Source organism: Phlebotomus argentipes, unplaced genomic scaffold, assembly GCF_947086385.1.
Source record: "Phlebotomus argentipes unplaced genomic scaffold, Phlebotomus argentipes genome assembly contig_2, whole genome shotgun sequence".
NCBI classification, from domain to species: domain Eukaryota; kingdom Metazoa; phylum Arthropoda; class Insecta; order Diptera; family Psychodidae; genus Phlebotomus; species Phlebotomus argentipes.
In genome coordinates this window covers 569,823-587,348 of record NW_026776162.1, presented here as the reverse complement: position 1 = coordinate 587,348, position 17,526 = coordinate 569,823, and the positions used below count along the sequence as shown (strand labels likewise).

Below are 17,526 nucleotides of genomic sequence, written 5' to 3'. Positions count from 1 at the left end.
ACACTCTCTCATCGTCTAAAGTCTATTTATAGACGCACTCCTTATCAGATAATTCAACATTTGAGTGGCTCTTGTTGTGAGATAATGTTGGAAGACAGTGAATTTTGGCAGAATGACTAGAAATTAGGGAGCGAGACGCTCAAAAACCCACCCATTTTCGCCCTGTTTCGTCAACACGCCGTCAACTTCCTTCTCCACGCCTGCAGATCGTCTGAACACTATGCGGTCATGCAGTCTGTTGGACTGCCCCTGCCAGAACTCGAACAGCTGCGGCTTCACCAGATATCCGCCCCAGTTTGGCATGGGCACCTTTCCTCCCGCCGCCTCGGTTTCCTTCTTCACGCCTTCCATCAGTTCGTCCAGATGCGCCCGACTGGGCACTCTGCGACTCTGCTGACTGATGGATGCGCTCATCTGGCTGTCCACAGGCCTGGAGCGGAAGTACTCTTCAGACTCTTCCTGTGTAACCTTGGAAACCACTCCCTCGACGCGAATCTGCCGCTTGTGGGCGAACCAGTAGAAATTCAGGGCCACCTTCGGATTCTCCAGCATATCCCTGGCCTTATTACTCTCGTAGTTGGTAAAGAACGTGATTCCATCGTCTGTGTAGCCCTTCATCAGCACATATCGTGATCTCGGCTGCCCATTTCTGTCCGAGAGACAAGAAATCTCATAAAATTTCCATAATTTCTATCCAAAACCAAGTTAAAACACACTTGTCCACGGTAGAGAGGCACATCGCGTTGGGCTCATTGACAGCCGGATCCTTGAGAAGCTCTTCAAACCACTCCCGGAATAGCGAAAAGGGTTCCTTCTTCACGAGGCTGTCTTCCTTGAAGGCTTCACTTCGCTCCATGTATTTGTATCGCAAGGCTGCAGGAAAGTAGAGTTAGGCAAGTGAATAAGGTAGTTGATGGCACAGGGAAGCACTTACACGAGATTCCTGGAGTAGCCATGGCCGAAAACTGCCTGAAAAATCGCATAGAAGTGGTAAACAAAAAATGCCTGAGCGATCCACTTGACAACAAAATATATATACGCATGACAGCGCGTGACGTCATTACTTGCGAACTCGTCGTGCGGCTGAACTGTTATACAGTGGATATATTTCTCTAAGGGAATCATTCTGCAATTCTTGCAATTTCAGTGGCATTTTCTGGTATTTTCACTTGCTTTATTCGCGCATTGTCTGAATAAAATTTAGAAAATACATGAATTCGCGGTTTTTGTTTGAAAAATATCCCATCTGGGGTTGCTGAGATATTCCTGCAGATGGCTCTTGAGGCGACTTCGCCGCTGGGGAAATTGCAGGGCGAACAGTGGCAAATCGATGGTCGGGCTTGTCGCGACATTTTCCGCAAAATACCCGTGAAAAGTGGATCAAAATTGATGCTGGCGACTCGAGAGCAATCTAGAGTCCACTCGGGAGTGTACAGTGCGTGTTAAAGTGCGTGAGTGCGTGGCGAATAGAGCTGCGAGAGTGCTTAGAATTTGTCCTTTTGGCCTCCCTTTTCCGCCCATTTTGGCCAATTTGTTGCATTCGCGGCTGCGGGAGAGTGAGTGGAGTCGGATCGCGAGAGGGAGCAAAGTCCCCAAGAGTCACTCTCCACAACCAGGCGTGTCTGTTGAGGCTGAAGCGCCCCCGGTGGCAGCGAGAGTGTCCACGAGGAGCGCCACGGGCGAGCCCCCATCGGACGGGCGACTGAGGTGACTTTCCGGATCGTGAGGGCCGCGCAGGAGGACAGAGAGGGCCAAGATGACGGAATACAAATTGGTGGTGGTGGGCGCTGGCGGTGTCGGCAAGTCCGCCCTCACCATCCAGCTGATCCAGAATCACTTCGTGGACGAGTACGATCCCACAATTGAGGACTCGTACAGGAAGCAAGTGGTCATCGGTGAGTAATTTTCCGCAGAATTCGCCCCAAAGTGCGTGTGACTGCGCCATTTGTCTCTTTCGGCCGTGTGGCGCCATCAAAATGGGCAGATTGTTGCTCCTCCGCGCCGTCCTGGCCCACCCCCGGCGCCCCCGGCCGCGCCCCGCGCTTCCCGGCCGCGCAAGAGGCTCGCTGGGCGACAAGAGGAGCCGCGGACAGCGTGACTCCCGTGGGTTTTGGGCTGTTTTGTTTGCCAAGAGAATCCGCCCTTGTTGGCCACGGCTCGCTCTCGCCGTCTCTGTCAGATCCACAATTGGGATTGATTAGTGGCCAGAGTTCATCATCCCGCGGCCACGTCGTGTCGTCCCTCTTCCCCACTATGAATCACGCACTCCATCGCTCCGCGACAACCTCCATCTCTCTCCGTCACTCCCGTGCGCTCTCCGGCTCTCCGCCAAGAGAGCGCTTTCCACCGACTTTTCTCGAGGCTGACTCAATGTCAAGTCGCGGGATGCTGATTTTCCTCCCCAAAACCCATCACCAGCCCTACTCTGGGGCCTCAGAACTTGTCTGTGCACCGCAAGGTTTGTACGATTTCTTCTCAGGTGTTTCAACTTGCAGTGTGAGTGCCAAATGGCTGTCTTTGTACGCGAAGAGAGCAAGATTAGCTCTGGCTGTAGAATTTACATTACGTCTTTGGCTCTCAGGACACCTCAGTTTTGAAGTAAATCAACTACAAAGGCTTTCCCAAAGTCATTGCAATTTTGTTTAGGGTTTCTCGCATAAGAGAACTGCGATTGACAAATTTCTGAAGAAGAAATTGCTTTAAATTTACCAACTTCTTTATAAATACAAATGGTTTCTTTCTACTGGGATATTCCTTTATATCTGCAATCGTCATGGTATTAGACTAGATTAGACTTTCCAGCGACGGCCTTCTTATTTTCTTATCCCATCAATTACGCCTAATTGATTGATATCACCGAAAGCGATCTGCTTCTTCGCAGCTGAGAATATTAGCTGAAAATGATCTTCCGTTGAATCCTAAAGGAATTTATTTTACCTCAATATTTAGGTAATTTCTGAGTTGCTGAAAAATCCTTCCCAGATGACTGAATTTGTTGTTTAGGGGCAAATCTCATCAGCAAACATCACAAAATGGGAATTAAAATTTGGCACTACAATTTTATATGCATTTCCAATGTTTTCTTGACCAGAGCTGAGAGTTCAGCAGCTTTTTGAGAACATTCTTTCAGATGGAATGCGGTGAATGTGATTCAGTTAGTTTGGCGATGCTGAAATCTCTCTTTACTGCTTCTCAAAATCATGATTCATCACTCGAAGACCAATTACTGTTGCGGGAGAAGCTTACAGGACGACTGATCGCTGACTTTGTGCTCTTTGCAGATGGCGAAACGTGCCTCTTGGACATCCTGGACACGGCCGGCCAAGAGGAGTACTCGGCGATGAGGGATCAGTACATGCGAACGGGCGAGGGATTCCTCCTTGTCTTTGCAGTCAACAGTGCCAAAAGCTTCGAGGATATAGGTGAGAAAATGGGAGAGGGGGAATTGGGCGGTGGGAAAAGTGTGGGTAAAATGAATTTCAATTTGGCGGTTTTTCTATTCAAGTTTCGCGATAAGGCGCTTTTTATTGTTTTCACGGTCTTTCAGTGGCGTTTATATTTGTCCGGTATCGCGCGCGCACTTGAATATCATGTGTGTGACTTTGCGCGCGTGAGTGTGTGAGGATTTTATAGATGGGTTTCCGATATGGGTCACCAATTTTTCCCCCCTTCATTTTTATATTCTCTTGTATTGGGAATTGGAGGGAATTTATTGAGTCACCTCGATGGAGAATGCCGCACTTTTCCTCGAAATCATCCCAGAGTGATTGCGGGCAATCTTGATCTCGCGATGATTGTGTTTATTGACAGGCCCAAAGAGTGAGAGTGAGTTTTGGGTGCGCGTGAGTGAATGTGGAATTCATGGGAATTCTCTTTTCTCTATTCTTAGATTCTTGCATCAATAATATTTTGGCATATCAGGAAGATGGGAGAAAGAGAGTGTGCGGAGAGAATGGCTGGGCATTGGGGCTTATCTGTTGGCTTTGGAATTTGTGTCTCTGAGCAGCTGAGATGATTTTTTAACTCTGTCATACATTAATTGATGATAATACAGTGTTTATGTTACTTGTCGGGCGCCCTGAGCGATTGTTATCAATTTATTGCGATTAATAGTTTGTGTGTTGCCTGAGACAATTTTCCATTGCATTGTTGGGAATTAAGTTGCTTGTCTTGCCAATCTTGACTTTGAATGACTGCGCGGGGAATATTATTGGTGAGATTAATGTGTTTATTGATTTAAATCTTAAATATTTGCTTTGTTTCAACATTGGAATAATAAATTTATTGAATGAGGAAAAACGATGAGAGAGAGAAATAACAAATATTAACCATCTGATGGGGAGGAAATGGAGGAGGTGATATGTTATATTTCTAAAGAGAGCTTCTCCTCGTGTCGTTGCAGGAACATATCGTGAGCAAATAAAGCGCGTGAAGGATGCCGAAGAAGTGCCGATGGTGTTGGTGGGGAACAAATGTGATTTGCAGGCATGGGCCGTTGACATGAGCCAAGCGAGAGATGTAAGAAAGGAGTTGTCTTTGTACATTGCACAATTGCGTCTAATGTTTCACTGTGCTTCTTTGTTGTCTCTCTCTTCACTGTCTCTGCAAAATTTAGGTGGCCAAACAGTACGGAATCCCATTTGTGGAGACTTCAGCCAAGACGAGGATGGGCGTCGATGATGCTTTCTACACGCTCGTGCGTGAGATTCGCAAAGACAAGGAGCAGCGGAAGAAGAAGAGCAAAAATCCCAAAAATGGATCTCATCGTCGCTTCAAGTGTGTTCTGCTTTAATTCAACAAGAAAAAAAAAATCCTCCACAACTCAGAAAAAGTGTCTAGTTCACAGTTACGAGCCAATGTTTTAAGAGCGTCTCTTTTAAAAAAGAAAAAAAAAGAAAGAAAAGGGAAACACATGTGTAGCGCAGTTTCTTTTCTTCTGATTGTGTGCACGAGTGCGGGAGGGTGGAATGTTTAGGTTTTCATGTCGTGTGTGGTTCTATTATTCTGTAAACACGACGAATGAGAGTGAAGTTTCTCTCTTGGGAGGAATAGAAATTTGACTTTTTAACTTTGTATAGAGCAAATGTCAGAGAGAGAGAGAGAGAAACACACCCAGTTTAATTGTGGACGTTTGTTTTTTAAAGGGCTGGGGGGTGGGGGAGGAAAGGCAGTGAGCGAGTAGAGAGGGAAAAGGATGGGGAAAAGTAGAGAAAAAAAACATAGTGGATCAATTTGTCACATGTGTAATAAGTAATGATAAGTTTAAAGTATTTTAATTGTCCAACGAGTAGATTTAAACGATTTTAAGGGTAGCAGAATTGGCCGGAGGCGCTGAAAGAGAGAAGAGGGCGTGATAGAGGCAAGATTACAAGATTTTCTGTGTATAAAGTATTAAAAGTGTGAGAGAAAAGAGGCGAAGATGCTGGAACGAGCGAGAAAGTTAATTAAATGTGCCCCCCATTATTTTGAGGAGAGAGAGAGAGAGAGAAAGAAGAAGAAGAAAAAGAGCAGACACAAAGACAAAAGTGGAGAAAAATGCTCTGTGAAGTGAAATAGTTTATGCAAATCCGCGCCATCACGTGTGGATTGACTTGGCAAGAAAGAGAAATATTGTAAAAGAATGTGAGACATTTCTTTCAATTAATTGCTAATTGAGTGGATTTCATGTTGCTGGGCTTTTTAGCATTTTTCTCAGCTCCTCAATGGAAGGAAATTAATGCTAATAGAATCTAGCCAGAGAGATTTTTTCACACTTTCACTATCGCTGTAAAAGAGAAGAAGAAGAAGAAGAGAAAAAATGAGGGAGAAATTGCATTGAAACTAATACTAAAAAGGAAGCAAAACTTTGTCACGAGAAAGAGAAAAAAGAGCGGTGAAAAAAAGAATGCAGAAGAAAGTCTCTTTCTTATAAAATAAAACATAAGCTATTTAAAGTGCCAGAAAAATTGAGAAAACTAGACATAGAGAAATGATGGAAGTTGAATTGAAGATGAAGAGAATTCCCCAAGAAAATGAGAAGGAGAGAAACAACTAAATGAAAAATTAGACGGAGGAAAATGTTATCAAGACATTATAAATAGATGATGAGAGGGAGAAGAGAGGAAATATTAAAGGTAGTAAAATTAAGAGAAAATAAAAGATTTCTGGAGAATCGAAGCTGATAAAAAATTGATTATAGAGATGAAGAAGATATATTAAAAAGTAGAGTAGTATTTTTATTAAAAAAAAAAGAGAAGATAAAAGAGAAGAATAATTACAAGGATTGTATAGAGAATATTATTAACTAAAAGTTAATCTTTTCAATTTTTCATACACCTAATTTTTAACTCTTCTACGCACAGAATAGAGGTGATTTTTAATTTTTTTTTTCCTTTCCTCAGGAGCCAACCATTTTATTCTCTTTTTAATGTAAATACACAAAATCAGAGACAGAAAAAAATCCAGTGGAAAAGCACAAACGCGAAGAATCATCGCTTGAAAGGCTTTATTGGGAAAAGATCTTGTGAGGCAAGAGAAAGAGTTGAGATTTCGAGAAGAAGAAAAACATAATAAAATGCTATGGATAGTTTATGTTTTACGATATATATATTTGTATAATGATATTAATCGTTGTAATGCAAATATTATGAAAAAAAGTGAATAAAATGATAAATTTCTAATCAAATCCTCGTTTATTCAGCTTCAGAATCTATACAAAATGCTTCCATTCAGTTGGAATTTGGGACGAAATGACCGCGACAGAGATCTTTCTCCAGGAGTTTATCGATGTCCACGTCCGGATACTTCTCGGCCAGCATCTTCTTGTCCATATTGGGGAAGCGCCTCAGCAATTTCATCACGTGGTTGCGGTTCCTGTTCCTCTCCTTCGTCCTCGCGATAGTTTCCTGCTCTTTGAGCTTCAGCAGGAAGTCTCTCGTGTCCTCCGGCACTCTCTCCACAAGTGGCAGTGTCTCCTTCGTCTTCGGCGTGGCGTACTCTTTCAACATCACCTCCTTCTTCAGCCCCAGCACGTCCGTGATCTCCGCCGAGGGCCGCTCGCCGGTCTCGCCAGTCTCCAGCAAGTGATATGCTTTGTTGCGCTCCCGGACAACCACTTCCAGGTTCTCCATCGATAACTTCACCTTGTCCACGCGCTCCGGACTGGGGAACAGCTCCACCTCCTCCTTGCACTCGTGCTCCATCGTCATAAGCATGTTGCGCTCCTTCAGGAGCACATACCAGAGCTTGTGGAGGTCAGCATTTGACTTTATCCTCAGCTCATCCTTTGTCCACGCTCGCCCGCATTTCACATCCATTTCACCCCAATTCTTCTTATCATCAAAGAACTCCATGAGATCTCGCCGGGAGCTCGTTGTGTGAATCCCGAGGCATCCCAGAATCCTGCAGCAGAGAGACGCAAAGTAACCAATGTGGTTCACAGAACACTTCCCCTGGAGTAACCTATCAAACTCACCTAGTGGACTTCCCAGCACTCCCAGGAATTCCGCTGAGCCACCGAGACTGGCTAGCAACTCGCACGAGACAATTCATCAGCTCTACACTTAAAATTACTCTTTATTTCTAATAGAAATTCATCCAAAACCTCCAAAACAAATTTGGATTGCCGGATGTCAAAAATATAATGTCGTAGAGGGCAGCACGAGCGCAGTGATGCCGATCCATTGCATCGAACCTATTGTGCTTCCCGGACACGATTTCAATCCTGGAACTTCTTCTTCTTCCCCTCAAACTTTCCTATGGTGGCCTTCTGCTTCTTCTTCGCCTCCCACGAGGGATGAACTGCTCCATTCGTCTTCTTCTCCTTGTCAACTCCCTTCTTAAAGGGCTTGTCAGGCTTCCCAGGGGCTTTTCCGGAAAACTGTGGCTTTGGTGGCTTTGCATTTCCATTCCATGCCTTCTTGGGACCTGCCTTCGCCTTTTGGATCTTCTTAGACTTGGCATTCATGTGCAGAACCTTGTCACTCTTGTCCTGCTTCTTCTGCTTTATCGTGAATTTTGGCGATTCGCCTTCATCGTCGCCGCCAGAATCTTTTCGCTCCTTTTTGAGCTGTTTTTTCGGTTTCTTAGGCTGCTTGGGAGAAGCAGTCTTTGCATCCTCATCATTCTGTTTGACTGGAGTGTCTTCCAAGTCCTTTTTTCCCTTCTTCTTGGCGCTACGCAGGCTTTGTTCATTCATTTTGCTGATTTTCTTCTGCTGTGCCTGCTTTTTCTTGCCCATCGTCAGAAGCTTTTCCTTCCACTCCGCGTCGTCGTCCTTCAGGTTCAGCGCTTCCTTGTTCTTCTTGATGATATTCCGCAGGAATTCATTGTTGTAGATCAGCTTGGCAATCGCCCTGTCCAGCGGAGTAGCATTCACATTAGCCATTGTGCTCTCCGGCTTGCCTGAGTAGCTGAAGATCTTCTTCACATTGTCAACTTGATCGATTTTCTGGAAAAATACCAACAATTCAAGTCACCCTCCTGACGAAAGATATAAACGCATATCTTATACCTTCAGAACTGCAATTTCCTCGACGAATTTCTGGATTTTCGTAGTCAATTTCTTGTTTTCCGGGTTCTTTTTCTTTCCCACCTCGAAACTCTTGATCTTCCTCGTGAGCTTGTGAATCGTCCTGGTCTTCGCCTTGCCCACATTTCCGCGCAAGTTGATTATACAGGTGTTCAGTTGATCTTTATCCACCATTTTCGTGACTATTCAGGTAATTTAGCCAGCTATTTACACAGAAATGTTGAGAAATCCTCGCAAGTTCCAATGCGTGGCGTCCACTTAACCTAACCTCAAAGGAACATGTGTTTGGGCTGCGTATCAAATCCAGGTTGCGGCGGAATTCTTCTTTTTCTTCCTTACTTAGTCGCGTTTGTGGAGTTCGAGGGGGCGAAAAACAAAATTGTTTCTCGTGAAATTATCCAGGAAAAATGCCTGAATCCTCCAACACAGTGTTCGACACGAAGGGCTTCAAGGCGGAGGACCGTAAGTAGCTGCTAGAGATTGAGACTCTCATTACATAACGGTGCAATATGATTACTTTGATTTTCTGCCACAGATGTCCGAGGGCTTGTCCAGGAGTGCGTCGGCGGTCCTGAACTGCTTCAGCGGAAGGCAAAGATCCAGACGTACAGTGATCAGACGTCCACAGCCCTCAAGAAGCACGTGTACGACAACTACATGAAGTTCATCGACACGGCGAAGGAGATTTCGCAGCTGGAGTCTGAGATGTATCAACTTTCCCACATTCTCATTGAGCAGAGGAATCTGCTGGGCACTCTCCGGGAGAGCCACGTGGTGGATGACCCACGGAAAGTGTTGCTGGACGGCGATGGCTCCGGTGACAAGGAGGCTGGCCCTCGAAGTCTGGACGCAAAAGCGAATGAAGAGACACAGAATCGCAACACTGTTGCTCTGATCCGGGAGTCCCTGAGCGGCTATTCGGGAGTGCTGGACAACAAAACCTTTGTCCACGAAGGAGGTCTCATTGAGTTGGACTCCAATGACTATCGGCCAATCTGTCGCACGTACTTCTTCCTCTTCAGCGACACTCTGATTGTGGCGAAGGTGAAGCATGACAAGAATCTGGAGTTTCTGGCTGAGTATGAATCAAAGAAGCTGGCCGTGATCAACATCCGAGATTTGGACGGCGTGAGGAATGCCATTAACATCATCACGCCGGACGGGAGTCGCATCTTCCAGTGTATCAGTCCGTCGGCCAAGGCGGAGTGGATTGAGAAGTTCGAGGTGAGCATGAAGGGTCATCAGCGTCACCGGAAAGGCCCTGCCCCGGCGCCCCCGATGGCAGTGAGACAGAAATCGATTGTGGACACTGTGAGTCTGTCCAGCGACGCCACGCTGAGTCCCACAACTGAGCACACTCCGCTCATCTTCGCGCCGGATTGGCTGTCTTCAGCTCCGGAGGAGATCCAGGCATTGATTGCCCAGCGCCACTTCGAAGACACCCTGGCATTGCTGCAGAAGTGTGAGGAATACCTTGCCAGGGATAGTGCATTTCATGGGGCGGCGGAAATGAGGGAGAAGATGAAAAATCTGAAGGCTTCTCTCGTGAGTGTTCTGCTGCTGGAATTGTCGGCCAGTCAGAGCAGGAGTCTTCAGGCGGCTCTCAGATCCGCGCGGCGGCCGCTGAAGCTGCTGGCGGAGATGCGAAAGGCCAGGGAAGCGTGTGGAGCCCTCCTCGGCGTCTGCACGACGGCCATTCGCACAGCTCAGCGTCAGGCGAGGAGGAACAACTTGGGCGTGGCTGAGATCTTCTTCTGCGACCTGGCGCAGGTGGTAGCGGAGTTTGTGGGTGCGTTCGGCACCCAGGCTGCCTGCACGGCGAGCCTGGTGGTGTGGTGTCACCAGGAGCTGCAGTACTTCGCGTCGCAGCTCATCAAGCACTACTTGGGCAAGGGAACGGACCTGGAGGCCGTGGCGAACTGCGTGGAACTCGTGCGAGTGCCCTGTGGCCGGCTCACAGAGATCGGCCTGGACGTGGGCTATCACATAGAGGGGCTGCTGAGGCCCACGCTCGAGGGATTGCTGGCGGAGGCGAAGGAGCGCCTGATTGGGGCTACGCAGCGCATCGAAGACAACTGGCAGCCCTGCAATCTGCGCACAAAGCAAGCCCTGAGGAGCACTATGAAGGAGTTCGAGGCGTTCGGCATCAGTCTGAAGCCTCTGGTTACGGGCGACACGTTCATCAGCCTCACGCAGTCCACGGTGAACTTCTGCCGGCAGTTCTTCGTCACCACGCTGAGCTGCGCCACTCTGGCCAAGTATGAGACGCTGAAGCAGGATGCCGAGGTGTTGGTGAAGGAGCTGTTCGTGGCACAATTCGGCCTCAAGGCTGATCCGTCTGCGGCGATCGACTTGAACTTCGTCAGCCGCAATAAGCAGTTTCTCGTGGACAGAGTGCTGCCGGCGGCAATCGCGCTCTTCGAGAGCACCAGCGGCAGATCCTGCGAACTCCTGCCCGAGCTGAAAGCCTTGGCGACCAAGACGGGCAATGCGCCGAAACCCAAGCCGCGCAGCATCTACCAAACGGACGTTCTGTAGAGTGCCAGCAGTTCGACACATTCTCAGCACGCAGCCTTATAATTGTGCAAACCTTCAGAAGACACGCGAAGTATTTATTTATCATTTCAAGGGTAATAAAGACGAGACTATGAAATTAATCAGCAATCATTTATTATAATAATTAAGTTACATAAGAAAAATACATAAGTTTTGTCTTTTTAAATTCAACAATTTATTAAAAATGTATGAAATTTGTGGTAAGAAGATGAATTAAACGAGTGTTCTGATGAGCAACTAAAATGTTTTATTAGGAGTCCCTCCCTATCAGTTCAAGTGTCCTTAGAAAGATGCCACAAGATTATTTTGCCTTTAATTATTTTATTATCACCTCGTCCGATAGATCTGGCCGCATCTGAAAAAAAAGAAAGACAGTATCAAAATCTTATATATTAAATTCAATTAGAGCAATTTATCACTTGGATTTTTTATTATTAATTTTTTTCTTTTTTTATTATATTATTATATATCACAGGAATTTTCACGGGCTTTACACGCCACACCACAATATCACCAAACTTTATTCACAATAATTTAATGATCGCAGTTCACAATGAACCACGTCACCAATTTTATTGTTTTATAACCTGATTTTCTTATTTTGCTACACTCTTCACTCTTATTACACTATTATTTTAACATTCTTCACTCTATTATAGTTTTCACACAATATTTCACATTTCTTCACTCCTTTTTACATTCTTCTACACTATTTTTTACATTTTTCACTCTTTTTACAATTTTCACTTACATTTTTCAATCTTTTTTACATTCTTCTACACTATTTTTTACATTTTTCACTCTTTTTACAATTTTCACTTACATTTTTCAATCTTTTTTTACATTCTTCTACACAATATTTTACATTTTTCACTCTCATTACAATTTTTTATTTACATTTTTGACTCTTCTTTACAATTTTCATTATACGTTTTCACTATTATTCACTAAAATTTTACTTTATACACAGGATTTTTAACAATTTTACACATTAATTTGAGTTTTCACCATAATTTAGCACTTTTCAAGTATCAAAATTAGTAATGGTAAAAATACTGCACCTGATCAACAGAATAATATGGCCAGAAATGCCAGTTTTGGCCATCGAAACCAACTTCTATATAATATAGATTGCAAAAAATAATCGGCGTAATCATAATTTGTTCCATGTTTTCCATATTTGCTTCTTTTCAACTATTATTTCGGGTTTTTGTTTTTCACGCTATTTTCACGTCTCTTCTCTTCGCTCTTCACTGTACGACTGAGAATTTTTCAGAACTGCACTGATATTTATACCCTCGGCCGACCCGAACGAGCCGAGCACGCCGAGAGCCAATGAGCGCTTTGCGAGCGAGCCGTAACCCTGGCGACGGGCAGTTTTGCAACAATACTGCGATCGCGGATCAGTTTTCGTCGATCCTTCTAGAACATTTTCTAGAAGCTTTTTCTCACTCGATGAAAAGTGCCCAAATTCAGTGTTTTGAGTCAATTTTCCACTCCAGGCACGCGATCCTGTGCAATTTACGTACTTTGCACCTCTGGAACAGGAAGGAACAAGTGGAATTGTGTGAATCCTCGCGTGTTTTTGCCAAGTTTCCGCGCCAGAAAGTCGTTTTGATTGTGTTTGCGTTACCAGTGAGCAAAAATGGCATAGTCCTGATGGCGAAGGATCTGAGCCTGGGCAGGAGTGATCAAGTGAACGTGGGCAGCGTGCAGAGCAGTGCTGAAGCGTCTCTCCGACGTGGAAATCAGACATACATTGCGCGGCGTGAAGGCTTGAAAAGAGGCAGAAACCTCCCGGAATTGGCCGAAATAGCATTGGAGAGTTGGCTGGCTGCGTCCTGGATCTGTCCAACATGAAGGAAGACATGCAGATTGATAGCAATGCTTCCGGCAATCATCGCGAAGAGAAATCTTGCAATCCGGGAGACAGAAGCGGATAAGACATCAACTCTGTGAGATGGTGAAGTGCCTCAGAAGTTTCTGGGACTGCATTGAATCCTGTGGCGATGGCAGATTATCTGGAGGCATCTTTGCGACCAGGAATTCATTCTGGTTTCCTTAAATTGATAAGCCGGAAGAATTCCTCCGAATAAGGCAAATATAATCGTAGAATTACTTGTAAAATCACGCAAAACTGCGAAACGAAAAGTGGCATGGAAAATCCCAATCGAGACTTACGCAGATTGTGATAAAGAGTGAGCGCCTAATCACCGGAAGCCAGCGTGCATCTGGTTTCTTTTGGGCGACCACCAGAGAGATAGACAGCGGCTCTGGATACAGAGGGACAGATCATTAATGAATTCTCTCTACTCGATCGCTTTTTCTCTCACTCCTTCATTCAGCAAATCGTGATGCTGCACAAGAGCGAAATTTGTGAGGCGACATTGTAAATGCGTGGACAGCCGATAAATTTGTCTGTCGAGCGACCAGAAGCCAGAGAAATTCGATCCTGGCAATGTGAAATGGAACAGAGATCGACCGAGGCTTCTGGACAGATAAGTCCAGTCACCATTTGTGTGTCGTTCGTCGAGCATGGAGGACTTCTTCGCCACGGGTTTCCATCAGTTCTACACGGAGTTCCAGGATGTGGCCGAGGATGAGGAATTGGGCATGTGGGATGATCCTCTCTTCACGCCCATCGCATACACGCCACCAGAGCCGCCAGAGGCCACGGTGCAGAGTGTGCCTGGCCAGGAGGCCTTCAGCAGCTGGAGCGCCGAGGACTCCTGCAAATTCGACTGGGAATTGAATCTGGAGCAGCTTCTGCTGGACGACTGCTCGCCCATGCTCACGCCACTGCCCGAGAAGACGCCTCTGTGCTCGGACTCATGCGATGAGTTCCTCAAGGAGAGCTCGGAGAACCTCAAGCTGAGCTGTGCGCGGCAGGAGGAGAAGATCTTCCGCTGCTCCTTCGCGTCATGTGGCAAGTCATACGCCAAGGCGGCACATCTGAAGGCCCACGTGCGACGGCATCTCGGCGACAAGCCCTACGCTTGCGTGTGGCCCAACTGCTCCTGGCGCTTCTCGCGCTCTGACGAGCTGGCGAGACACCGCAGGAGTCACTCAGGCGTGAAACCCTACAACTGCGACTACTGCCCGAAGTCCTTCGCCAGATCCGATCACCTGGCCAAGCACAGACGCGTGCACGAGCGGAAGATCCTCTCTGGGAAGGTGAAGGGCGTCTGGCGCGCTCTGCCGCCCGCCAAGCCCGGCCGGAAGCCCAAAAAACCACCGTCAGCATCGCCAGATTTGCTTATGTGATCCGCGCCAAGTGTTCAGTTCGTTCAGTTACTGTGAGATTGTCAATAAAATTGATGCTTTTCTCTTTTGCTCATTTAATTATGTTATTTATGTTACATTGTACATTTAAAAAGAATATTCTCTTATACTCTTATCGACTTATCTATTATACTTTCTCTTGAATATAGTGAGTTTTTTTTCACCCCTTCTTCACACTCTTCTTCTAAGACCAAATACATTAAAATCCTCTTGCAATTATCTCCATCCGTGGCTTCTCTCCCACCACTTTTTCTCTCTGTCTCTAAAAATAAAACTTTATCCTCAATACTAGTTTTTTTTTCTTTAATTTACGGATTAATTTCAAAACAATTCTGTTCTAAATGGTAAATCCATCGAGTTTTTTTTTGTCCTCCTCGTCACTTCTGTGTGATTTTTCTCCACAATGTTCGCAACATTCAGCATTTCACAATCTCTGGGGAATACCGAACTCCTTTACACACTTATGCGAACGTTTATTAATTACACTTAATTAGTATGATTCAATTTACGTGTGCGACATTACAGTTACATAATGATTCCTTATGTGGCGCCTATATTTTAGCCTTAACCTACGGGTTTAGCATCAACTCACTGCTGTACTTTAAATTACATATCCTTGCAATTCTCTCAAATACGCCTCGAAATCTCGCTCTGCACGCGCAGAGGAATTCTCTCTCATCCCTCCTGGCTCGTGTCACACCCTTCAAGATCATCTACATATATTTTGTGTGTTTTCTTTTCTTTAATATATATATATAATTCCATTTATACTTGTACGAATGTGCTATTAATTTGTGGATTTATCACATGTGCATTAAATTCACATTACTATACTTATACAAATTTCCACTCTTATCATCTGCGTGTTTTACTGTTAAATTCCTTAAACACTAGAGCCAATCATTCTCCAAAAGTACATTCCTACAGTTACAGAATAATTTCTTTTCACCACTTTCTCTCCGCCCACATAATTAACGTCAAATATATTTCTACACAATTTTTTTCTTTCTTCTTCCTTCTTCTTCAGAGAGAGTCCACAATATTTCTCTCATCAAATGTCCAGATTTTTCTCCTGCTTGTCACCTTCCTTAAGTCAGTCTTCGGTGTGTCGATAGAAGTGATTCTGTTTCTACTTAGTAGATCACTTCATAGACTGTGGCCTTCTTGTCTCCCGATCCGGTCACGATGTACTTATCATCAGTGGAAATGTCGCAACTCAGAACCGACGACGTTTCCTTCGACTGTATGAGAAAAACAGACAGAGAGAGAGAAAATCTTCAGTCTTGGCAATTGATCCATAAATCACAAAATATATTCTCTCTCACCTGGAATATACTGGCTCCGTATGGCGTGCGCCAAGCATTCAGCAGGTTATCTTTGCCGGTTGAGACGAACCACTTACCACACGTGGCAAATCTGAGCGACAGAACGCAACTCTCGTGCAGATGCAACTGGTATTTGTCCGTTTTCGACGCATGGAGCACTTCAACGTGCGAATTCTCCATGCCAACTGCCAGCCATTCACCTGCAAAATGGGGAGAACAGCGTGAGCTTCTGTCCAGCCACGGCGGACGAAGGAGATGCGAGCTCACCTGTCGGACAATACCCAAGGGAGAAGATCTGTGAACTGAAGTCGTGCTGCTGCAACTGTCGTCCCTCTCGCAAGTCCCACGATCGCACTGTGTTATCCAATCCACCAGTCCACAGGCGGCTGCCATCGGGACTGATATCGATGCAAGAAGCTCCATCCGTGTGTCCTGCGAAGCGAGAGAATAAAGTCTCAGCAGTTGCATAAGAAATTCCACGCCAAATGGCTATTTTTCAATTTTAGGGAAAAATACAGAATCCCAGGAGAAATTCAGGGATTCAACTTGCCTTGGAATTGCCTGACCAGCGTCTGATTGTGCAGATCCCACACGGCGATGTTGCCGTCGCTGCAGCACGAGAAGCACACTTTGGAGTCCGGGCTGATGGCCAGGGCGTAGCACGCGGGCGCGGCCGAGGTCAGTTCCGCCTTGATGCGCGGCGTCGGACTCGCCAGGTCCCAGATGGACAAATTGGACGCCTCGCCGCCCACAATAAGGGTCCGGCCGTCCGGGAGGAGTTTCACTGATCGAATGTAATTGTCGCGTTGCTGCAAGAGAGCCAGAGATTAGCACTGGTCAGCATGCGACAAGCATGGTGAGGACTTACCAAGCAGTCCAGCTGGCTGACGGGCGTTTTGCTGACGGGCTGGGAGATGTCCCACACCTTCACGCAACCCTTGCCGCCCGTGTAGACGTACTTGGTGGGATTGGAGATGGTCACGGCGCAGACCACTTCACCGTGAGAGAGCGTGTTGATCTGGCGGGCGTGTCGGGGAATCCCGGAGCCAACGAGAGCGTCCGCCGGGAAGGGCACGGGCTGCAGCGTTCCCTCGCCGTTCATGTGGAAGGAGTAGGCACTGAAAGCAGAGGCAGAAAGAGTCATTCAGCCGCACTCGAGGGACATTCGGATTGCAAGCACTCACGGCTTTCCTCCGGTGATGGCGCCGGGAATGGGAATGCCGTTGGTCCGCACGTGGCCGTGCGGATCGAAGGGCATCGGTGGGCGTCCGTACGCCGGATCCGGTGGCGGACGCTGATACGGATCCGCAGGCCTCTGATATGGCGACGGTGGATAGCCAGCCGGAGCGGGAGGAACGTTGGACTTGGGCGTTCCGGCCACGGCCGCATTGGGTGTCGTGGATCGCGCCTTGCCGCCCGGCGTTCCCGGCTTTTCGAGCTGCGCACAACAAAGAGAACACATTTAGCATTTGCTCCACTGGAAATGAAGAGATTATAGCCAAGCTTACATCCTTAGTCTTGAGATTTGGTGTTGAACGTGACGAGCTCGAGCCCGATCTCGATGGTGGACGCTCCTGACTCGATGGCTTTGAACTGCTGCCCGCCTTGTCCGGACGATCACCATTCAATCCAATACTGTCCCGATCACGATCCCTCGACTCTATGGACGCGTGATCGCCGTTTGGTCTCGGCGAAGGCGATTCCTGCTTGAAAGAAAATCACCGTCAGCACATTTTGCACCCCTTACTTCATCTCTGCAGAGATAATTCTTTAATTTTCGGGCGGAAAATTGGACAATTGCATCGTGATTTGTGCTCTTTTTTTCTCTTTCCATCTGGTTTGTGCTCTTTCAGT

At 46.4% G+C, this 17,526-nt stretch overlaps 7 protein-coding genes across 12 annotated transcripts in view; 3 read left to right on the top strand and 4 right to left on the bottom strand.

Moving 5' to 3' along the window:
* Positions 1-86: 86 nt before the first annotated feature.
* LOC132264696 (pyridoxine/pyridoxamine 5'-phosphate oxidase-like) lies at positions 87-1,040 on the bottom strand. The gene is made up of 3 exons (XM_059764982.1): positions 935-1,040; positions 717-873; positions 87-649 (listed from the first exon to the last, which is right to left on the bottom strand). The coding sequence occupies exons 1-3, from the start codon at positions 981-983 to the stop codon at positions 124-126; spliced, it is 732 nt and encodes a 243-aa protein (XP_059620965.1). The 5' UTR covers positions 984-1,040; the 3' UTR covers positions 87-123.
* A 256-nt stretch (positions 1,041-1,296) lies between these two features.
* On the top strand, positions 1,297-5,489 carry LOC132265022 (GTPase HRas). Its single transcript, XM_059765417.1, has 4 exons — positions 1,297-1,895; positions 3,282-3,422; positions 4,403-4,518; positions 4,616-5,489. Exons 1-4 carry the CDS (start codon positions 1,757-1,759, stop codon positions 4,790-4,792), a joined length of 573 nt encoding a protein of 190 aa, XP_059621400.1. The 5' UTR covers positions 1,297-1,756; the 3' UTR covers positions 4,793-5,489.
* Positions 5,490-6,221: 732 nt separating this feature from the next.
* On the bottom strand, positions 6,222-7,566 carry LOC132265021 (large ribosomal subunit protein uL29m). Its single transcript, XM_059765416.1, has 2 exons — positions 7,454-7,566; positions 6,222-7,380 (listed from the first exon to the last, which is right to left on the bottom strand). The coding sequence occupies exons 1-2, from the start codon at positions 7,528-7,530 to the stop codon at positions 6,708-6,710; spliced, it is 750 nt and encodes a 249-aa protein (XP_059621399.1). The 5' UTR covers positions 7,531-7,566; the 3' UTR covers positions 6,222-6,707.
* A 130-nt stretch (positions 7,567-7,696) lies between these two features.
* On the bottom strand, positions 7,697-8,790 carry LOC132265020 (uncharacterized). The gene is made up of 2 exons (XM_059765414.1): positions 8,492-8,790; positions 7,697-8,428 (listed from the first exon to the last, which is right to left on the bottom strand). Exons 1-2 carry the CDS (start codon positions 8,681-8,683, stop codon positions 7,697-7,699), a joined length of 924 nt encoding a protein of 307 aa, XP_059621397.1. The 5' UTR covers positions 8,684-8,790.
* Positions 8,791-8,822: 32 nt separating this feature from the next.
* LOC132265019 (exocyst complex component 8) lies at positions 8,823-12,456 on the top strand. Its single transcript, XM_059765413.1, has 2 exons — positions 8,823-8,971; positions 9,045-12,456. The coding sequence occupies exons 1-2, from the start codon at positions 8,917-8,919 to the stop codon at positions 11,045-11,047; spliced, it is 2,058 nt and encodes a 685-aa protein (XP_059621396.1). The 5' UTR covers positions 8,823-8,916; the 3' UTR covers positions 11,048-12,456.
* Positions 12,457-13,458: 1,002 nt separating this feature from the next.
* Positions 13,459-14,356, top strand: LOC132264810 (transcription factor Sp7-like). Its single transcript, XM_059765137.1, has 2 exons — positions 13,459-13,520; positions 13,600-14,356. Exons 1-2 carry the CDS (start codon positions 13,459-13,461, stop codon positions 14,327-14,329), a joined length of 792 nt encoding a protein of 263 aa, XP_059621120.1. The 3' UTR covers positions 14,330-14,356.
* A 736-nt stretch (positions 14,357-15,092) lies between these two features.
* LOC132265017 (protein groucho) overlaps positions 15,093-17,526 on the bottom strand; it is an 84,505-nt gene continuing 82,071 nt past the window's right edge. For 3 of the 6 annotated variants that reach the window (XM_059765407.1, XM_059765409.1, XM_059765410.1), the window contains 7 exons: positions 17,181-17,378; positions 16,857-17,110; positions 16,541-16,790; positions 16,223-16,481; positions 15,940-16,104; positions 15,673-15,872; positions 15,093-15,588 (listed from right to left, as the gene is read on the bottom strand). In XM_059765407.1, the coding sequence (XP_059621390.1) occupies positions 15,481-15,588; positions 15,673-15,872; positions 15,940-16,104; positions 16,223-16,481; positions 16,541-16,790; positions 16,857-17,110; positions 17,181-17,378 (1,434 nt within the window). In that variant the 3' untranslated portion in view covers positions 15,093-15,480. The remainder of the gene's footprint in view (positions 15,589-15,672; positions 15,873-15,939; positions 16,105-16,222; positions 16,482-16,540; positions 16,791-16,856; positions 17,111-17,180; positions 17,379-17,526) is intronic. The other 3 variants (XM_059765408.1, XM_059765411.1, XM_059765412.1) reach the window with 1 other exon arrangement.